Genomic DNA, 16311 nt, shown 5'->3' with positions numbered 1-16311 from the left:
TATAAAAAAATCTTGTTTGTACTGACCAAGAACAGTGGATCTTCCCGTTGGTGAAGTTGCCTGCAAGCCTCAACGATACAGACAGACGCACCGCAGATGCAACCACGACGGAGTTGTTGACTATTGAGAGGCCAGACAAACGTGTGGTTTCTGAAGAGGTACAGCAGCCTTTCCAATAGTTGCAGGGGCAACAGTCTGGATGATTGACTGATCTGGCCTTGTAACATCAGTCAAAATGGCCTTTTTGTGCTGGTATTGCGGACGGTTGAAAGCAAGGAGAAACTACAGCCGTAATTTTTCCCGAGGGCATGCAGATTTACTGTATGGTTAACTGATGATGGCGTCCTCTTGGGTAAAATATTCCGGAGGTAAAGTAGTCCCCCATTCGGATCTCTGGGAGGGGACTACTCAGGAGGACGTTGTTATCAGGCGAAAGAAAACGCGTTCTACGGATCGGAGCGTGGAATGTCAGATCCCTTAATCGAGCAGGTAGATTAGAAAATTTGAAAATAGAAATGGATAGGTTGAAGTCAGATGTAGTGGGAATTAGTAAACTTCGGTGGCAGAAGGAGCAGGACTTGCATGGACTTTAGCCATTATATGGAAGTGGTACATGGACGATAAATAGTCAATGAAAATTGCAACAACGTGCCCAAAGGCAGCGCTATAAGTTTCAAAGATGAACTCAAAGGTAAATAAAACGTTTAAAAAAAGCAATGGGCTTGGTCGAAAAACAATTTTAATCTGCCATGAAGTTTCATGATAGCGCATTCTCTACTGCGGCATTAAAGGATTTCATTGTGGCTACATGTGGTTGGAACGCCATGGCAGTATAGTGCCACATGCGCAATAGTAGTTTGCTTTTCAGGGCAATATTTCGATGACGTTTTATGAAATGCCTCGTCGCGTTACTGTCTACACACCTTCTCCCATCGAACCCAGATTCAACGCTACTTCACTTTTGTGCCGTCACGGTGATCAATTAGAACGGACCTGGTTGATAAGCAAGTCATTCCTTGTGCGTGAAGCGAATTGCAACTCGATTATTAGCATGTATTCTTACTCACTCATTGCTTCATGGCAGTTAGGTCTTTAAAGGACTAGCCTACAAGCCACGCCGCTCAGCCACTCACCTCGAAGGCGTCGTTGAGCGAGTGCATGCGCATGCGCTCTCGCTCATTGCTTTCGAGCCTGCGCAAGTTACGTTCCCTGGCGGAAATGCCCGACTTGCGCCGCCGGCCGCCACCTGCGCCGCCCCCGCCGCCGCCTCCACCACCGCCGCCCCCGCCGCCTCCACTGCTGCCGAGGCTGCCCTTGCGACGGGGCCGAGGTGTCTGCTTGCGGGACGAGGGGCCCCCTTCCGATCCGGAGCTGTCCCACGAATCTGCGGAAAAATTTGCACTTTAGCTCGCAACTTTTAAGCCATCTTATGAAAAGTACAGGTTGCATATAAACTCATACGCTTAATAAGTACTATCTCAAGTTACTGAGCCAACTGTTCCGTTCTCACAACCACATCCGTGTAGGGGAATGTCGTGTAAGATGTCGAAGAGGATGAGATGAATTTGAGAATTCACGAACGTGACGTTAGGTGGACGGACAGTGTTTACATCATCACGTAGCTTTAGCGACTAGCCGTATGCGTCAGGACCAAACATTTCATCCCGCAATTTGTATATTTTTTCGTAAGCAAAAGTGTTGAAGCCCACTGTATGTGAGTTTTTGACGTACTTCGCAAGCGATAACGTATAACAGTAAGTACTTTAGTTTGATATTCGTAAAGAACGTTCAAGACACTCCCACACGTTTCCACGGTTGTTTCGACTACGCTGCAGAAGGGGTAAAAGTTTCCTAGTTACGGTACAGCTTCGTAATGTAACAAACTGTAATGGAGAAACCAGCGTTTCGACCATGGTTACAGTTACCCTTTCTCTGTGTCTATTGGTCAACGTTGGGTTCTCCATTACAGTCGGTTTTTTTATTACATTATGACGCGGCGACCATACTCAGAAAACTTGTATGTCAACTGACTCTGACCGGAAAAGCGTACGCAGTTATACGCTGCAGAAGTATCTCTGAAGTGCCCTGTAACACCCTCCATATAGTCTTGATCTCTCCCCACGAGATTTCCATATTTTTGGAGACCTGAGAGATACGTTCAGGGCCGTTGATTTACTTTGGACGAAGAGGTGCAGAAATGGGTACCATCATGGTTCCGTAGGCAACAGCAAACATGTTTCCATGAAGGCATTGACCGTCTTGATTAATAAAATTCTTTTGCGGGCTATTATGCCGTGGTCTGATGGATTTCGCATTGTAAACCAACGTTTCGTTCCCATCTGCGGAGGACATCTTCAAGGGGGTTCGTGGCTTCTGTTAACTTCCGAAACAGTGTGTGTTTCGGAAGTTAACAGAAGCCACGAACCCCCTTGAAGATGTCCTCCGCAGATGGGGACGAAACGTTGGTTTACAATGCGAAATCCATCAGACCACGGCATAATAGCCCGGAAAAGAATTTTATTAATCATGACAGTTCCAGCCGTGAAAGTTTACATTTTACATTGACCGTCTTGTCTCACAGGGAGGTAAATGTATTAGCAGCAATGGCGTTACTTTTGAAATTATAAAGAGTTTATTTACTTTCCCCCATCTATCTCATTTTCATTTGCTTATCCCTTGTAGCCTCTTGTTTAAGTAAATATTTGCCTTAGTTCGTCATGTTAGCCGACCTTGTTCGTCATCTTATCTGAATTTTTTTCTAACAACACATTTTTAGTACATAACATTAAAATAATGTATTTTGCTTCAAGTTACACAGTTGTAAGAAGTCTGTGCCATACGATCCTTCCAGTCCGCAACAACAGGTTTTAAGGTTATATTCGCTATTTAACCCGAATTTTCCTGCATATAAATCAGATGATGATCCGGGTTTCCGAAGGGTTCAACAACATGGTTATTAGTCTCTCACCTAAATCGGTACTACACAAGCCCACAACACGAGGCAGCGGATATGTATCGATATCGTTTGATCTCCTTTGAATTACATTCCGCAGGAGTCCGCGGGAAGAATTCCTATTGGTGCGCGTTTATGTAAGCCCGATTGAATATCGCTGTCATGATGAAAATCAATGAGATGCAAGTGAGAGAAACCGATATATATTTCCATCCGTGAAATGTAAGATTTGGAACTTTAACCCTGCTCGTGAATTTTCTTTTATTCAAGTCTTCAAGACTCCATACTGGCAAACAGTACTCAACAACCGCTCTGGCGAATGTTTTACAAGAATGACCACTTAAGGGAATATCAAAAACTTGTAAAAACAAAGGGCCATAAAATCGTGAAAGAAACAGATGATAGCTAATTTTTAACGTTAGAAAATACGTGAATTTTGGGTAATCCTCATAAAGCTGGTCGCCAGGAATGATAAAATTAATATAATTAAACACAGAACTGGTCTTAACATAACAAGAAACAGTTGGAGAGTATCTGTTGCGGTTATGATATCGTGGTGTGTGTGATTAGTAGTTTCTTTCATTCTCTTCAGCAGTGTCTTATTATAATTTAATCATTAAGGTTGTGTACCATATATGTGCGGAAGGTTGGTGTAAAGAACAGAATCATTTCTCGTGCAGAGACTGCAAAAACTAAATTACATTGCAACAAAAGTAAAGGACAAGGCACTTCACCGAAGTTCCTCGGCTGCTAACGAAGTGCTTTCCTCCGTGCCGCAGCACTGACCGACCGACACAGAAACTGATTAGCGTGTGTACAGAGTGTACGTGATAAATTCTCGGACCTCTGCCAGTGAGCACCAACATGTGTCCGTCCCTTCGTGCGACCCAGCCACAAGATCGGCGAGACCGTGCTACACAAAGTAAACAGACATTTCCCAGTCACCACTTTACCTCCGATGCCAGCGTCAAAGCCAGAGGCGTTAAGTCATTTTTATTGTTGGAAAGGAACACTCTTCTGTTGACACACACGAAAAGTTTGGAAAATGGGTTGTAAGTGACTCGCATGTCATTCAGGTGTGGACGTAATAGTAGAAGGCGATACTTCAGGGACAGTATGCTGTAATCGCTGCAGAAGTTATGCACATTTTTGCACTGTATCCGTTTTCGACCATTCGCAAGGAAGCAGAGCGCACGTTTGTGGATGAAGGAAGGAGACTAGAGTTTAGCGTTCCATCGACGATGTGGCCTTTAGAGATGGATCACAAACTCAGACTGGAAAAGGATGGTATGGAAAATCGACAGTGTCGTTTCAAAGGAACCATCCTGGAATTCACCTACAACCATTCAGGGAAGACCTAAATCTGGATGACCTGAGGAGGATTCGAGCCGCCGTCCTTCCCATCGCGAGTCCAGTGTCTGGTCTGACCATTTGGCCACATTTACAGCTGACGAGCTACGCTCACGAAAGTGTAAAGCCAGCCCCAAGCTGCGTGAATACTGGCACTCTTTCTGTTGGAAAGGTGTTTCCTACTATTAATACTCGAAAGTTCATTCAAACGAAAAGAAAGGAATCGTCGCCGTTGGTGGACAAAATATATTACAGGAGAACTGGTGGGAATAAGCTGCAACGGGAGCGGCATATGAAAGACGGTTCTGGTTTCCGTAACTTCACTCGGATATCATCCAACGATTTTTAGCTTCTGGAAGCAGTGGTAGTAAATTTGTTTAAAAAAAATGATACATCTTTCACGAAAGCAGTTACAGTCAACCAAAGACGCAATTATTCTTGATTTTTTGGCAACGGGAGATTTATTTCAGAGCCTTGCGTATTTCTTTCACATTTTGAAGCATGCTATATCTCAAATAATACCTGAAGTTTGTTGGTCACTAGTGGAAGTCTTGAAGTATTATGTAAAGGTAACTAAATGAAAAATATAGTAAAATATGTATTTTACCGAATTTTCATTCATTTTATTTCAAGAACTGGACGTACATCATCAAAAAGCAAGACTTCTTGGTCCGTGTCGCCAGTATATCTGTTGCTTATGAATTTGACAGGGGAATCAACACTAATTGTTGATGCCGTTGACACAACCACACGTTGAAGATTCCGTACTCTTGTCGAAGTAAGTTTTGCTTGAAGCGAGAGGTGGTTCACCTTTTGTTTTTTAATTGCCCCCTGCATTTGTGGCAGTTTCCTTCGCATGCATGCCGCACACTGACCACAGGGGATGCATTCATCAATACCTTGTCTTCCCTCTTTTACAATACTTTCTTGAGCAGTTAGGAACTGATACTGTAGTTATCTTGCTACCCACCCATTCGCCTAATTTTTTTCTGTGGAAAATACGGTGTAGTAGAAGGGCCAGAAATTTTCCCTTCCCCACACATTGTCAAATCTTCAAAACATGAAATCAGACTACTTTCTTTCGGATGCCGGTAACTGAAAACGGCTGGAGTGAAGAAGGATGTGTGTTCTCACAGGTGATTCACTTCCCCCATGGTGTGGGAGTAGTTGATGGGAAGCATATAGTCTTGCAGTGCTCTGTCGCTAGTTTGAGCAAATTTTACAATTACAACTACGATGGTGCTGCTTGCTGTTGTTGATGCCTGCTACAAAGTTTCTACCCAAATATGGCTGCCAAGGAAGCATTTCATATGGAGGTGCTTTGAAGAACGGAACCACAAGTGAATTAATTTAAAGAAAGTGAACTTGTTACATGCTGAATACTTACCTGGAGATCAAAGGCTCCACCATGTGTTTTCGTGGCAGACGACGCATTTTACATTTCAGAAAAAAACTATGTGAAACCGTAATGCGGATGTCACGGTTCAGGTTCAAAAGGAAGAATCTTTAATCATCGATTGTTTAGGGTGACATTGGCTGTAGAGAACACATTCGGTATAGTGGCTTAGGTTTTTCCTTTCTCCCGAATACCTATATTTTTGCAACCTTGGAAGACACGAACTGTCATCATTACGGCTGTTTGTCTCCATAATTTCTTAAGGCAATATCCTGAATCAAGGTGTTATCAAGTTCCTAGTTCATTATTTTGGAGGGTGTATAATTAATTTACATTAGATCACAGGAACAATTTAATATCTCCTCATTAGAAGACGACCTGCCCCCCCCCCCCCCCCCTGTCTCCAACGTTCCCTTCCATCGGATTAACTCGCGTTGATCATCTATAGCGTGAGCTTTTATCATGGTAATATTTCTGATGAAAGACTTGAATTATGAGTTAATAGTATGCAATAACACTTTTAAGAAGTTGTCACAAGAAGCATTCACATACTCTGGTGACAGATCGTATCGTTCAATGTACACTGCTGGAAATTGAAATAAGAACACCGTGAATTCATTGTCCCAGGAAGGGGAAACTTTATTGACACATTCCTGGGGTCAGATACATCACATGATCACACTGACAGAACCACAGGCACATAGACACAGGCAACAGAGCATGCACAATTCCGGCACTAGTACAGTGTATATCCACCTTTCGCAGCAATGCAGCCTGCTATTCTCCCATGGAGACGATCGTAGAGATGCTGGATGTAGTCCTGTGGAACGGCTTGCCATGCCATTTCCACCTGGCTCCTCAGTTGGGCCAGCGTTCGTGCTGGACGTGCAGACCGCGTGAGACGACGCTTCATCCAGTCCCAAACATGCTCAATGGGGGACGGATCCGGAGATCTTGCTGGCCAGGGTAGTTGACTTACACCTTCTAGAGCACGTTGGGTGGCACGGGATACATGCGGACGTGCATTGTCCTGTTGGAACAGCAAGTTCCCTTGCCGGTCTAGGAATGGTAGAACGATGGGTTCGATGACGGTTTGGATGTACCGTGCACTATTCAGTGTCCCCTCGACGATCACCAGAGGTGTACGGCCAGTGTAGGAGACCGCTCCCCACACCATGATGCCGGGTGTTGGCCCTGTGTGCCTCGGTCGTATGCAGTCCTGATTGTGGCGCTCACCTGCACGGCGCCAAACACGCATACGACCATCATTGGTACCAAGGCAGAAGCGGCTGTCATCGCTGAAGACGACACGTCTCCATTCGTCCCTCCATTCACGCCTGTCGCGACACCATTGGAGGCGGGCTGCACGATGTTGGGGCGTGAGCGGAAGACGGCCTAACGGTGTGCGGGACCGTAGCCCAGCTTCATGGAGACGGTTGCGAACGGTCCTCGCCGATACCCCAGGAGCAACAGTGTCCCTAATTTGCTGGGAAGTGGCGGTGCGGTCCCCTACGGCACTGCGTAGGATCCTACGGTCTTGGCGTGCATCCGTGCGTCGCTTCGGTCTGGTCCCAGATCGACGGGCACGTGCATCTTCCGCCGACCACTGGCGACAACATCGATGTACTGTGGAGACCTCACGCCCCACGTGTTGAGCAATTCGGCGGTACGTCCACCCGGCCTCCCGCATGCCCACTATACGCCCTCGCTCAAAGTCCGTCAACTGCACATACGGTTCACGTCCACGCTGTCGCGGCATGCTACCAGTGTTAAAGACTGCGATGGAGCTCCGTATGCCACGGCAAACTGGCTGACACTGACAGCGGCGGTGCACAAATGCTGCGCAGATAGCGCCATTCGACGGCCAACACCGCGGTTCCTGGTGTGTCCGCTGTGCCGTGGGTGTGATCATTGCTTGTACAGCCCTCTCGCAGTGTCCGGAGCAAGTATGGTGGGTCTGACACACCGGTGTCAAAGTGTTCTTTTTTCCATTTCCAGGAGTGTATGTTGGTGGCCTTACTTTCGTAAGGTATTTCGGGCCAGTACTTAGTATCTTTAGATCACTAGAATATGAATCCATTGTCGCACACCACATCACAGCTAACTGTGAACGCTTTCCAGTAGGTGGGGTGGGGGCGGCCGTCCCTGGACAACAGAGTTCCAAGGAGAACCCACTTCCTGTCTGCACTAATGTCAACCCTATTTGATTGGGTGCTGTCGTAGGGGTGATTTCACGGTCTTGTCTACAGACCTGGAAGCTGTCCGAATTGCCTGACAAAAAGCTTTACGTGGACAGAGGATAGATCTATACACTCACATGCAAGGAGGTCACATGAGGCGGTCTTGTGATCAGGGGTTGGACTTAAAAATGGAACTGCTGCCACTCTATGTTCGCTGCCGTTGTTTCATAATGGTTCGGCACACTAGACTGGGTTTTACTCTGCTTATAGCACCTCGTTTGAGGTAGAATGTACGCCTGTATATGACTCTTGCTTGCTTCCTTCTTCAGTCCAATTTGGACTGTGCTGTGGAATTGTTTTCTTCCTTGCTTACAACTATTACTTAGTAGTTTATGTTTTTGAATGTGTGTGTGTGTGATTTGTGTGCACCTGAACGATGGGTAAATAAATGTCGGAACACTACAAACTTAAAAAACAGAGTTCCCTTTCATCGCCGGGAAGCTCACAGTGATGATTAACTATGGTGAAGAATTAAAAAAAAAAAACGAGTGCCCTTCAAATCTCTTACACGATATTGTACTTGGTCTCCAGGCACGAAAAGTTGGAATTACTCATGGCGAAACATGGCACCCTCGGAGCACAGATAATCCGTGTAGATAAATAATAATGTAAGTACTAACAAGAAAATGGAACGGCTGATTTTGAGGAAATTATTCGGACCGAAGATGGATTTACACAAAGCTCAGCAGACCCATACTTCATCACGCGATATTGTCTGAAATTTTACGGTAATGTGACATGAACGGATGACTGACAATTAGCCAATAAATTCGTCCACCTCATAAGTGATAGCCGAAAAACCAAACGATTACATAACACCTAAAAGGGTATGACGGAAATATCTGTTGACCCACCGGCAGCTACTCAGACTGCTTACAGACATGAGGTAGACTTATTTGTTCACGAGCAAACAACTGACAGAAGGGAGTTCTGGACAGGTAACGAGATCTACGCAAAGAACAAACAGCGATGGTAAACGGAAGAATTACAAAAAAAGAAGCTAGAATACCTAAGGGCGTTGGACAAGGACGTAATCTGTCCCCATTCCTATTCAACATCTACAGAGAATATGGCAACACACGAGTGCAAATAATGCTGTACAGGCATCAGAATAAATTGAGAAAGAATAGATTTGCGGATGTCATAGCTGTGATGAAAAAAAATCTGCAAAGACTGTTACAAGTTATGGACACAGTACTAAGGGATGCATACAAAATGGGAGATAACCACAAAAGGCAGAAATAGTCGGTGCTATAAGAAACCAAAAGACATGAGCGTTAAAATTAGAGGACTTAAAAAAACAAAAAAGCAAAGAGGACATAAACCAAGGAATTAAAGAAGAAAAGCAATGTCTATCAATGAAAGAAAAACGTGAGAATTGAAGGGAAGAAAGAGGTGGTAAGAACTGCTTTTGGAGGTAGGATGATACTGCTGTGGAATACGTACAGTAGGTAACAATGAGACGAAATCTCTTGAACCGTTCGAGATATGGTGCTGGAGACGTCTGTTAAAGGTAAAGTGAACAGAAAAAATCAACAACTAGGAAATTATGCAAAGAATTGGGGAAGACAGGTCGTTTAGGAGATCAACAGCGAAATGGACACTAGTGGATTGAACACGTAATACAACAAAACCAGTTCCTCCAAAATCATCCGGAAGGAACATTATAAGAGAAAATAACCCGAGATAGACCGCGACTGACGACTTGAAAGTAAGCTATACGTAATGCAGTCCGCTTCCGTAGCTGAGTGGTCAGTGTAGATGGCTGCCATGCGGATGACCCAGGTTCTATTCCTGGCACTGTCAAGGATTGTTTCCTTGGTCAGAGGATAGCTACTGGGTGTCCGCAGCCTCGTGATGCCAACTGATGAGCTATATGAGCGAGCAGTAGCGGCTCCACGGTCTGGAAAGTCTACAAAACGGCCGGGAGAGCGGTGTGCTGACAACATGGCGCCTCCATACCGCATCCACATGACATAACAAGGCGGAGGATAACGCGGTGGCCAGCCAATAAGTAGAAATCTCTTGGGCCTTTGCGATCTGGCGAGGTTCTCCTATATGTAAAGCAGAAGTTTCCGATTATCCTGAAATGACGAAATTAGATTCTAATAGATCAAAGTGTGGAGCTGTTTACTTTTCGAAAGACAGAAGAAGGAGGAGCTATCCGATGCTTCTAGGTGCTGTTTTGGGCGTCAAACGAAATAACAATAACAGATCTTGTAAACTCGGGCGACTCATCTCCTAAGGCCGGTTGTCCTTGGGCAGAGTAGTGGCGCGAGCCTTACCTTGGCGCATCTTGCCGCGCTTGCCGCCGGACTCCATGGAGGCGTCGTCCACCTCCAGCTCGACGTCCAGCTCCAGCTCCTCATCGTCGTCCGGCCAGACGGCGCCGCCCACGTCGACGCCGACGCTGTCGCAATCCGCCGCGTCGTCCGGCGAACAGGCGAACACCTCCCCTGACCGCATGCTGCTGTGGGCCGGAGAAAAGCGGCTGTCAGTCTCTGGCATAGACGACGATTCATCACGATAAACTTAGACAGCGTCAGCCACATCGGCAAGAGAGCAGACAGATTATACTGTTGCAAATCCTGCTGATGTTACTGACGGAGTGTTATTCATAAGTACTTCCATGTTTCCAGGTGACAACTGCACGATAGCTACAAAACATACAGGCAACAGACACACATCAGTGGATGGAACATCTCTCCTTGTTTTTAGCTCACATTACAGGTGCTCAGTATAGCAGTCAATGATGTGGCAAATAGAAATCGTGCATGCTATTCACTGAACTCGAAACTTCAGAGATGCTCTATCCACTGCATGTCCCCTTATTCTGTATGTCTTTCAGTTTTAGCTCAGTGGTCTTCGGAAACACCGTAAGTGTTTACCCTTTATATAGTAATCGTAATATTTTCAGTCTCATTATTTGGAACATGACAATAAATCTGCACACTGCAATAAAATAAGGGTTGTCTAATGCTTTGTGAATGGAAACCCACAAGACAACTGCACGATAGCTACAAGACATACAGGAAACAGACACACATCAGTGGATGGAACATCTCCCTATGTTTTTAACACACATTGCTGGTGCTCAGTATAGGAACGGTAAATGATGTGGCAAATAGAAATCGCGCATGCTATTCACTGAATAGCACACTGCACAATGACGGCACCCCATTTGTATATACACATTCACTTTCAAACATTTCTTTGAGATGCACATATGCAGACTGAAGCGACAAATGGAAATTTATACCAAGACTGGGATTCGAACTGGGGTCTCCTGCTCACTAGGCACATGCACTAACCATTACGCCACTCTGGGCTGAGGCGTGAATGGGAATTTGGACAGAAAAGGGTCTGGTGCTGGGGCCGTCCGTGCCATTCCGGAAAGCCACTGTGCCAGGGTGGCGTTGTGATTAGTGCTTCTGCCTAGTGTGCAGGAAACCCAGGCTCAAATCCTGGCTGTCGTACGCCACAGAGCACTGCGTTCATAGGACACATGGTCTGTCTTCCTAGCAGCTAGCTGCATCTTCTCCACTGACTATTGTGACAATCAGTCGCGTTCAGTGAATAACAAACAACATTGCAAGATGACATGCCGACGTTTCGTCACTGTGCAGTATGTGTATTGTCATTTCTTCCTATTGTAATTGGCGTTTGGAGAGACATCTTGTGGCAATGACTGGAACTACGAGATGCTTAGCTACAGAGGATTAGCCGCGACTTCAGAGAGCAGTGAAGCTTGACAAGAATCTGTACATACCTATCACTACTTATCTATAAGTATAATGAAGTCACCCCACCACATTTCTCTGTCTGTGCGTGAAGTCCAATCTCGTGAAATACTGTAGGGATTTTGATGCGGTCCGACTGATCCATGAGAGAGCTTTGTATATAAAATGTATTACCGTTACTCCAGACAATTCATTTAGCCGTAGATTTTTAGTGTGAAGCCAGGACGGGCGAAAAAAATGGTTCAAATGGCTCTGAGCACTATGGGACTTAATATATGAGGTCATCAGTCAACTTCAACTCAGAACTACTTAAACCTAACTAACCTAAGGACATCACACACATCCATGAGCGAGGCAGAACTCGAACCTGCGACCGTAGCGGTCGTGCGTTTCCAGACTGAAGCGGCTAGAACCACTCGGCCACATCGGCCGGCCAAGCAGAACAGGGGAGTTACTACATAAAATTAAAGAAACAGTCTGAGATATGCACCTGTACTAATGCCAACCTGTACTAGTGGTGTTAGTGATATTAATTTTATAACAATGACACCTGCACTCTTAAACACAGCGACGGCACCCTATTTGTATATACACATTCACTTTCAAACATTTCTTTGAAATGCACATATGCAGACAGAACCGACAAATGGAAATTTATACCAAGACTGGGATTCGAACTGGGATCTCCTGCTCACTAGGCACGTGCACTAACCACTACGCCACTCTGGGCTGAGGCGTGAATGGGAATTAGGATAGAAAACGGTGTCGTGCTATGGCAGTCCGTGCCATTCTGCAAAGCTACTGTGCCAGGGTGGCGTTGTGATTAGTGCTTTTGCCTAGTGAGCAGGAAACCCAGGTTCAAATCCTGGCTGTGGTACAAATTTTCATTCGTCGCTCCATTCTTTATATAAACGTCATATATGTTTGAGTCTTGAAAATTTCTCTGGAACCATATACTTAGATTTGATCTCTTTGTTCGCCCTGGTAGCTGAGTGGTCAGAGGGACGGAATGTCATACCTACCGGCCCGAGTTCGATTCCCGGCAGGGTCGGAGATTTTCTCGGCTCAGGGACTGGGTGTTGTGTTGTCCTTATCATCATCATTTCATCTCCATCGATACGCAAGTCGCCGAAGCGGCATCAACTCGGAAGACTTGCACGAGGCGAAAGGTCTACCCTACGGGAGGCCCTAGCCACACGGCATTTCCATTTCCATTTATCTCTTTGAAACACTGGTCACTGACAGCGTACACAGAAGCTCTTGACAACGAGCGAGGAGGTCACGGAGGAGTTAATGTGTTTGCAAGAAAGTTTAAAGCCAAGAGACACTCCTCTCCAGATTAGCCAGACCAGAGTGAGGGCCGCTAGGTAACATTAAGTCTGCATTATCGTCTTCAAGTAAAGTGACTTAGAATGCAACGAGCAGAAAATGTTGCTGCACAATTAGAATTTTGCGTACTCAGTTCCAGACGACCTGAAGTCACAGCGGAGACTCTAGCTGGATCTCATGTGTCTGTTAGATGATGATTCTGTTCTTGCGAATAACGCTGCGAAATTGGCATTTCGCTGATGCGTTATGCTACATCACCTGAGAACGTTCATTTCCTTCCCACCGTATCCTCTTCTATATTCTATAGGCAAAAAAAACTCTCTCTTATTATTAAAAATAGTTACTGTCATAAACAGTCTTGATCAAAAATTATTTATTCCGGTGACCGGTTTCGACCACCGTGCTCATCTTCAGACAAATGAATAAGAGCCTCCTTCTGGTGGTAAATCACTACTCTCTTATTTATTCTCCCTATTATTATTTTTAATTAGGACCCGGAGATCGTCAATTCAGTCACCCTTCAACAACTTAAGTTCCAATATAATGTACTCTACAAACTACAGTCAACTTTTTAGGGAACATAGCAAATATTCGAATGCCACTTATGGCATGAATGTGCTCTTTATTGTTCAGATCACACACAAACGACACATTTGAAACGCACGTCTATGTTCGACATGGGACTTAGGCATGTGATCCTTTTACGAGCCAGCGGAGCTTGGCCCGTGTCCTCGGGTTTTGATTGCCGTGTACTGCCGTGACTGTGGCTGTCTCTCTCTGTTGACACGAGAGTGGGTATTTGTTTACGGGCCTGGCAGTGTTTTCTACTTGGCCGTGGAAATCGGTTGCTGAGGATGCGTGCAGACTTCTGCCAGCCAGAATAATAGTCGTTACGCAGGTTGAGAGCTGCGGACTGCGCATCGCGTTTCGCAAGCGCGGCTGTGGCGCTGCTCAGACAATAGCGCCGGTGCAGACAGCTGCGCGGGAACAGCTGTTCCAACAGGGCGGCGAGTGCCGCGAGCAGCGCAGGCACGCCAGCGGCTTCCCAGCGGCGCCTCCTTGTTAGGCATCGGAACGAGCCTGCCACGCGCCAGCCCATACGTCTCTGCTCGTGACAAATAGGCATAGAAAAATAATCTAGGAAATATAAGGACGTGATTGAAACTCATGTAGATTTAGTCCACAGCTATGTTGTCACGTCTTGGCGGTCAAGTGCCTAAAATATGGCCATAGTAATCAAGCTTCTGAAACGCCCACAAGAATAACGACTAGAAACAATTATTGCGTTCATTATAAAAACTGCTTAAAGCATTGCCGATTCCCATTGCACTATCTAAGTACAAAATGGGTAAGTACATCAATAACAGTCCCATTCATGATCGTGGAAGAAGGTCCATATACACTGAAGAGCCAAAGAAACTGGTACACCTGCCTATTTCGTGTAGGGCCCCCGCGAGCACGCAGAAGTTCCGCAACACGACGTGGCATGGATTCGACTAATGTCTGAATAGGAAAAAGAATCATGTAATGTTTGAATACTCGATTAGTAGCGTAGCGCTTGACACAGTCACGTCGATTAAATATTTGGGCGTAACGTTGCAGAGCGATATGAAGGGGGACAAGCATGTAATGGTAGTTGTGCGGAAGGCGGATAGTCGTCTTCGGTTCATTGGTAGAATTTTGGGAAGACGTGATTCAACTGTAAAGGAGACCGCTTATAAAACATTAATACGACCTATTCTTGAGTAATGCTCGAGCGTTTGGGATCCCTATCAGGTCGGATTGACGGAGGACATAGAAGCAATTCAGAGGAGGGCTCCTAGATTTGTTACTGGTAGGTTTGATCATCACGCGAGTGTTACGGAAATGCTTCAGGAACTCAGGTGGGAGTCTCTAGAGGAAAGGAGGCGTTCTTTTCGTGAATCGCTACTGAGGAAATTTAGAGAACCAGCATTTGAGGCAGTACAATTTTACTGCCGCCAACTTACATTTCGCGGAAAGACCACAAAGATAAGAGACATTAGGGCTCGTACAGAGGCATATAGGCAGTCATTTTTCCCTCGTTCTGTTTGGGAGTGGAACAGGGAGAGAAGATGCTACTTGTCGTACGAGGTACCCTCCGCCTCGCACCGTATGGTGGATTGCGGAGTATGCCTGTAGATGTAGATGTAGATGAAGAAGTGCTGGAGGGAACGGACTCCACGAATCCTGCAGGACTGGCCATAAATCCGTAAGAGAACGAGGGGGTGGAGATCTCTTCTCAACAAATGGCTCTGAGCACTATGGGACTTAACAGCTGAGGTGATGAGTCCCCTAGAACTTAGAACTACATAAACCTAACTAACCTAAGGACACCACATACATACATGCCCGAGGCAGGATTCGAACCTGCGACCGTAGCGGTCGCGCTGTTCCAGACTGAAGCGCCTAGAACCGCTCGGCCACATCGGCCTGCTCTCTTCTCAACAGCACGTTTCAGGGCATCCCAGATATTCTCAATAATGTTCATGTGTGAAGAGTGTTCCTGGAACCACTCTGTAGCAATTTTGGACGTTGAGGTGACGCATTGTCCTGCTGGAATTGCCCAAGTCCGTTGGAATGCAAAATGGATATGAATGGATGCAGTCGATCAGACAGGATGCTTGCGTACGTGTCACCTGTCAGAGTGGTATTCAGACGTAACGGGTTACCACATCACTCCAATTGCACACGCTCCACACCATTACAGAGCCTCCACCAGCTTAAACAGTCCCCTGTTGACATGCAGGGTCCATGGATTCAAGAGGTGGTTTCCACATCCGTACACGCCCATCCGCACGTCCGAGCATTCAACGCGTTGCCAGTCATCAACAGTCCAATGTCGGTGTTGACGGGCACAGGCAAGTCGTAAAGCTTTGTGTTAAGCAGTCATCAACGGTACACGACTGGGCCTTCGGATCCGAGAGCCCATATCGATGATGTTTCGTTGAATGGTTCGCAGACTGACACTTGATGATCGCCCAGCGCTGAAATCTGAAGCAGTTTGCGGAAGAGTTGCGCTTTTGTCACGTTGAACAATTCTCTTCAGCCGTCGCTGGTCCCGTTGTTGCAGAATCTTTTTCCAGCCGCAGCGATGTAGGAGATTTGATATTTTACCGGATTATTGATATTTACGGTGCACTCGTGAAATGGTCGTACGGAAAAACCCCCACTTCATCCCTACCTCGGAGATGCTGTGTCCCATCGCTGATGCACGATGTTCAAAGTCACTTAAATCTTGATAAACTACCATTGTAGCAGCAGTAATCGATCTAATAACTACGC

The 16311-nt window shown here is 45.9% G+C and overlaps 1 protein-coding gene across 2 annotated transcripts in view; it reads right to left on the bottom strand.

Annotated features, from left to right (window-relative positions):
• The window catches only part of LOC126334546 (protein dimmed-like), a 264729-nt gene that overhangs the window by 11287 nt on the left and 237131 nt on the right, over positions 1-16311 (bottom strand). The window contains exons 2-3 of one of the 2 annotated variants that reach the window (XM_049996912.1): positions 10225-10409; positions 1134-1384 (exon numbers count right to left, since the gene is read on the bottom strand). In XM_049996912.1, the coding sequence (XP_049852869.1) occupies positions 1134-1384; positions 10225-10405 (432 nt within the window). In that variant the 5' untranslated portion in view covers positions 10406-10409. The remainder of the gene's footprint in view (positions 1-1133; positions 1385-10224; positions 10410-16311) is intronic. The other variant, XM_049996913.1, reaches the window with a different exon arrangement.

The sequence above is a fragment of the Schistocerca gregaria genome, chromosome 2 (assembly GCF_023897955.1).
Source record: "Schistocerca gregaria isolate iqSchGreg1 chromosome 2, iqSchGreg1.2, whole genome shotgun sequence".
Taxonomy (NCBI): Eukaryota; Metazoa; Arthropoda; class Insecta; order Orthoptera; family Acrididae; genus Schistocerca; species Schistocerca gregaria.
This window is presented reverse-complemented; position numbering and strand designations above follow the sequence as displayed.